At 51.6% G+C, this 6,588-nt stretch overlaps 1 protein-coding gene across 1 annotated transcript; it reads left to right on the top strand.

Annotated features, from left to right (window-relative positions):
• Positions 1 to 5,932: 5,932 nt before the first annotated feature.
• Positions 5,933 to 6,376, top strand: PtA15_2A182 (uncharacterized protein; the record flags this gene model as incomplete). The annotated part of the gene is made up of 1 exon (XM_053166176.1): positions 5,933 to 6,376. The coding sequence occupies one exon, from the start codon at positions 5,933 to 5,935 to the stop codon at positions 6,374 to 6,376; it is 444 nt and encodes a 147-aa protein (XP_053017424.1).
• Positions 6,377 to 6,588: the final 212 nt, after the last annotated feature.

Here is a 6,588-nt window from a genome sequence, read left to right as displayed (position 1 = left end):
AACAACAAATCTTACGCAGAACCTCCCTTCACTGAGCAGTTTTGATCCTCCAGGGGAGCTAAAGGGAAGAGAAAGCTGGATCAATCAGCCACAGAAACTCTCACTGCGAACAGGCCCAGCAAAAAGAGCCGCAGAAGTTCAGCTCAACCCACCAAAGATGTGCCCGCTGCAAAGGCTACACAAATCTCAACAGCTGCCTCTTTGGAAGCCTTGGACACCTCTTCAACTCATTCCTATCTGCTTTGACTTCGAAAGAGGGCACTGTATAAGGACTCTGAGGATGAGGATTCTGTTAATTCTGACGACGATTGTGGCAGTGACCATACCGTGATGGGAGCGTATCAGAGTACCAGCAACTCACGTCGGATAGTTGCAGACACCGATTGTCCCAAGCTACTGCCTGAGGAACTGGATGTCGTCCGACGGACCATCATCCATACTGTGATTCCGTCTTGGATTGACAGGGTCCCTCACAATTTGGGCTCGGCAAACCACGGTTCCCTGAAGGCAGCCGAGTGGTTGATTCTATACAAAGTCTACTACACCCTTGCCCTGATTCCGCTGTGGGTCAAATCTCTCGAGGAAGCAGCTACCCCTGAAAGCAAGAAGAGAATCTTGACGCTACTAGAGTCAACCTCCACTCTCTCTCAAATCATGCATTTCCTGACCCTGCCAAAAATAAAGGTGACAGATCTAGGAGAGCTCAACAGCATGATTTTGAAGTACCGCAAATGCCTGCAAGAAGGCTGGCCCGCCGAACCCAGCAAGCCAAATCTTCATCTCACACAGCACTTCTCTGCGGTTATCCGGAGGTTTGGTCCACCTCAATCAACAGCCGCTTGGGCGCAGGAAAGGGTCAATGGGATGCTGCAGAGGCTACCCACAAATCACCACCCTGGTGAGTGACCAAATTTATATATACTGTTACACAATGCAATGTATGATCTGCTGACATGTTGATGTTTTCCAACAATGCAGACGACATCCCCAAAACTCTCATGACCAAGTGGCACACCAACTCTAATTTTAGTTTGGTTCTCAACGACCAAGCACGGCTAAACTGTTTGACAAAGGAGGTGGTGGATGCAGAAGACGAGGTGGGGACCCAAGTAATGCTAGATGTGACTTTTTTACACAAGTGGCAACGCGCGGTCGCCGCAAAAGAGGGCACACGAGCCAGGCTTGATTTGAGACAAGCAGGACTCAATTTGAATCCCACAGTGGAAGTGGTGCGAAACTTTCAGATGGACCGGAAGACTTTCACCGCCAAAGAGCATCACAAAGGCAATAGTCTGGTTGAGTTCTATTTGGGCAAAGATCAGAGATTTGGTCAAATCAAACAAATATTCCGATCAATTCAAACACCTCACAAAATTTGGGTTCTTGTGAACCCATTCGACGAACTACAAAGGAGCGAAGATCCATACGGCAATTATCCAGATCTAAATTGTTGTTTGGTGAAGGCCAGTCATGAGGCTTCCGTGATCCTCGACAGCAATCGGATCATAGGTCATGTGGCTGTTATGCGGAATGTAGCGGGGACGTTTGGTGTTTCAATGGAAACAATGAGTGCCGTCGGGTTGGGGACTGCGGTGAGTGTCCTCGCATCAAAGGGCCCTGTTCTGTCGTTTTACATCTCTGATTGGGCTTGTTTGTGAATGCTTGCGTGATTCAGGGGTGGGAGAGCCTGGTGCAAGACTCTTCCTGAGGATGTTAGAAAGGGAACGGTGGTGTTTGCCAGCGGGTTCTCAGCTGTTCGGACAAGGGTTGTATTAAACGTCTTTGAAAAAAATGTGAATGAGTGTCCCCCTTCTGAGCAGTATATTCTTTCAAACTAAGATCCCTCACCGTTACCCTGGTGTTGTACGTCAGCTGCAACTGTGTATGAACTCTCAAATTACCCAGATATTTCACTTTTCTGCCTTAGTTGCTTCCCCGTTCATCCAACTTTGTGTCTCAGATTTGCCTGTGCAGTGTTTCGCGAAATCACTGCTTGTCACCCATCACCTATATTGTTTAACCACTTCCCCAAAATCCTTTGCTTCACGTCAATATCTGCTTGGTTGGCCAACCCATCCAACACGCCCTCTATACTGTTGAATCATGAGTACTACAGATCTACCCCCGTCCAATCAGCCGCGCGGCGGTGTGCTCCCTCAGGCTCAAGACAAGGAATGGATTACATCACTTGTTGATCGTCTTGTTCCCAAGTTTCAAGCCGGGATGGCTGGTTCTGGAGATGCCACCATGCAAACCAATCATGAAGGCAAGTCGATTCACGATGTGACTGAGGCCCTGCAATCAGTCCGCTGACGTTTTGTTTGTAGATGATGGTCCGACCACCAACCAACAAACGCCATCTGTGCTGGTCGATTCAGCACGATTAGACCCAAAGTTTGTAGTTGAGAACGCTAGGAAAGCGAGGAGCCAAGCTGAAGAGGCGGAGGCCAAGAGACGAGGTGGGCGTCGTGCCAAGGGGATCGCGGAGAAAGGAGCGCTAACCGACCACTGCGACAAGTATTCCCGCAGCATCCAAGGATTTGTCAAGTTCTTTCTGGGTCATCCAGAGCAACCACAAGACTTCCCGCCAGACCCCTCGCCGGCAGAACTTGAAAACTTATATTGGATTGAGAGGAGGCAGGAAAAGATCGTTGCCCAACTGGACCGAGTTCAAGATGCCCTGGGCGCAAAAACCCCCGCCGAGGTTGACTACTACGTTGGACTAGCAGAAAAGGAAATCCGCCGAAATGTTGTTTTACCCACCTTCACCCCAGCGGTTGTCAAGGGTTCTGCTAGAGGTTGCAAGCCTATCACCCCGCAAACAAAGGCTGACGTAGAGAGGGCCCTCTCCTTGGCCGGGATATCAAGAGTTACCTTTGAGTGGGATACTGTGGCTGCCCCCGGTGGGAACTCCGCGTGGAATTCGGCTGCCATTGAGATACTCGCAATCAAGTCTGTCGAATGGATTCGGCGAACAACATTTGTCAGTGACAATCAGGCCGGTCAAGCACCTGCGCTCATCCAACGATGGCTCCAGACAAAATCCAGAGAGCTTCGAGAATTTCGTAACATGCCAGTGGATGAATACAACAAGCTGAAGCAGCAGAAGTCCACAAAGGGTCAATACCAGCGCTGGCGCAAAAAAGTAAGTTGCACATTTGCATCAACATGCATCTTTGTGGACCCCCAAGCTTCCGAGCCGAGTCTGACTTGCTTCATTGGGTGCTGCTTTCAGATTATGGAAAATCGATGCTCCATGGTTGACAAACTTTTTGAAAAGAACATCTCCCTCGCGAACGTTGTGGAGCAAAAGGAGGTTGGCTCAGACATTGAAGATGGCGGGCCAAATGAATTACCGAACGCTATGATACCCGATTGGCGTAGCCATGATCTCACCACACTCCTGCATTGCATCGATAAGATGGTGCAAGCTCAAGCCAAGCATCACAAGACAATTGTGACCAACCTAAAGCTCTACTCCCGTGCCAAACGTAACTTCAAACGAACCAAGGGAATTGTTGGCGTGCCTTGAGGGCTGCCCATCGACTGCTACGACAAAGCTTATTGGGCTCAGTTAAGTGAATACGAACGGGAAACCGTGTCAAATGTCCCTCCAATTGGTCTAGATGTCATCGCTGGGAATATGGCGCAGCGCTGCTCCCGTCAAAGCGGAACCGCGGGATCTAGTTCGGCGCCACAAGGGTTGGGGGCCCCTCGCTCATCCCTTGCAGGACCCGGTGCAACTCCGGGAGGAGGTAATGTTGCGGGACCTAGCAGTTCAATGGTGGAGTAGCGTGAAATGTGGTGACCTTTGTCCACCGGAGATGTGCATGCCAATTCATCTTATGTTATTCCCAACATCAAGACGTGTATCCTTTCTGCCTGTTGGTGAGAGCGCATCATACCTCTCCGCTCCATGATTGGTTGCCTCAGCTGTAATGCCACCTTGTTAATTGGCAATGATTGGCTGTACGTGCCAAGCCACCAAGCCTGGTGTGATCAGATGTCGTGAGGCCGTGTTGCTGTACATAAGACGGCCGCGGTGGGAGATGCCGCGCGGGTGTGACCACCTGCTGCACGCCACAGCTGTCGGGGGCGCGGGCAGGCCCCCCGTGGCTGTCCACCCTCACGTTCGGCCGAACGTGAGGGTGGACAGTCACTCGGGTGTCACAAGAACCACGTTGCGCGTGTCACTGATGAGTGTTCATCCGGCCACACACAGTGAAAGCCGAGCGCTGCGTCGTGTCAGCTGTAGAGCTGGTCTTGTCTTTCGACAGCTGTGCAACAGCGCACGAGGATCTCGATAGGGTATGCATACGTTTACGCTATCCTGCACACACCACCCAATGCTAATTCCGTGTGGGGACCGCAGATCAGATTCTTGGGACGCTATGCTTCTGCAGCACGTCGCTTCCATCAACAGGAGCGTTCCAACCACGGCTCCCTCCTCCCATGCAAAGGATGGAGCAGGCATACTGCTCAGTTCCTGCACTCTTGTGGACTGCTTCCTCAGGAGTGCATATTACATGAACATAATTCCATTAGCAAAATCAATGCTCCATACTCTTTCAGCAGCTGTCCTCAGCTGTTGTGGATATTAGAAAGCCGAGCTGTTCCAGTTTAGCCATACACCCGTGCTTCTTGACGTTCAGATGAGGTAACAGTGCCGTCCATGCCGAAGACAGCAGCGACATTATGCGCGCGCCAGTTGTGTGAAGTGTCACCCTATCATACAAGGACCTGCCAGCAGCCAGGATGCCAGATGTCCACCCTCACGTTCGGCCGAACGTCAGGGTGGACAACCGGCAACGCACCTGGTGACACAGCCTCTTTCACTGTGATACCTGCTGCTTACTTGTGATCGCTGCCGACAAGCCCGGCCTCCGGCCTTGTTGATCATGTTACCTGATGACGCGTGGTGGGCACACGCTTGTGTCAATCCGCCAACCAAATTCATGCCCACAGCAGGCAGCCGGCTACTGGAAACCCGCCTATTCTGTGAACCCTGAAACAGGTGAGAGGTGCGGCGGTTCCCCGTGCGTCAGGCTACATAGACAAACGCTTCCTGGAGCAAGGTGATACACCCGCAGGACGACCGGTGAATGTCCACCCTCACGTTCGGCCGAACGTGAGAGTGGACATGCCGCAGAGGTGTCCCCTCCTCCACTGAGTACTCTCCAGCGCCAACCACCCATCCGGGTGGCAATTTCACGCATCAGGCCACCCTCCATATATCGACCCGAACCCCTGATCCCCCCATTATGTTTCACAACAATGTCGTCAGCTCCCCCCCCCTCCCCCCCCCAACGGCTGGGACAGCAAATATGGAGCACATGCTGTGCAGATCGACAGCATCTACTGCAGATGACCTCACTATCTTCAATCGTAGGCCAATCACACATGAGTCACGTTATCGCTCAGTAGTAATCCACGGGTTACTCGTTCAGCCTGCGCCCTCATCATCAGCAAACCTCATATCAAAGGGAGACGTTGAATGTGGATACACAAACACCACATGGCATATGCATCTGGCTACCCCGACACCTCCATACTGCAAATACATGGGTGACCCGAGAGTCATAATTCGACCTCGCTCAGCCTCCCGCGACCATGCTACACAACTGGGGGACTTACACATGTACATACCTCAAGTTCGCGCGGGGCCTCAGACCTGCTCATCTAAGCACCCGCTGATCAACTCGAGGGGCTCGGATGCCTGACTCAAAAACTTGTAAGTACCATGTTTGGTGTTGCCCTCAAGTATCACTACTGACGTTTTTGTTCTTAGTTTTTTCCTTTCAGCTTCGCCGGCCTCATCATTCGTCTGGTAAATTTCCCATCCGCGGATCCGATTTCAAGGCACACGACTCGAGCTCTGCCATGGCACCAAGTCGTCGAAACCGCCAACTGGCCGGAAGCTCCATGCTACTCAATGAACCCAGGCGGCCGGGACGATTCCGAGCCCCAAGGTCGCGCACAAATCCCCAAGACGAGGCTACCCGCATTGCCGCGTCGACACAACTCGCTGAGGATTTTGGCATGCTTCCCCCACGTCAAATCAGGCCAACCTATGTCCCTCTGCCAGCAGCCAACGATGACCAGCGTTGGATGGATGTTGATCAAAATCGTCCCGAAAATCAAGACGCCTACCGACCTGCCATTTTGCATGCTAGATATCATCGCCTTCAACGATATGCCGCCATACGACAACAGCGAAGCGACGAATGGCTGCAGCTTGTCAACCAAGCAACAGCAACATACCTCTTCTGTCAGCAGTCGAGCCGCAACTGGACGTCTGTTAAGTTTCCCGCCGAATGTGTTCCCTACGATTGTACCTGCCCACCCGGTGGTATACATCATCGATCAGTGGACCTGATTGGCCTACCCGGTAAGTCAATTAATGTCTTTTCACTCTTTCGCTAAGAATATTGATTTTGTTTGCTTGAATCTGAAAAGAGAGACATGTAGCATTCCAAATTCCCTTCTGTAAATGTACATCTGATGTGATCCGACTCCTACACTATGGATTCCTCGCAAGCTCGGCCAAGAAACCACGAACTGCCTTTTCTGTTGGACTTATACAATTCC

This window comes from Puccinia triticina, chromosome 2A, assembly GCF_026914185.1.
Source record: "Puccinia triticina chromosome 2A, complete sequence".
NCBI lineage: Eukaryota > Fungi > Basidiomycota > Pucciniomycetes > Pucciniales > Pucciniaceae > Puccinia > Puccinia triticina.
The sequence above is the reverse complement of the archived record's forward strand: the minus strand, read 5'-3'. Positions and strand labels throughout refer to the sequence as shown.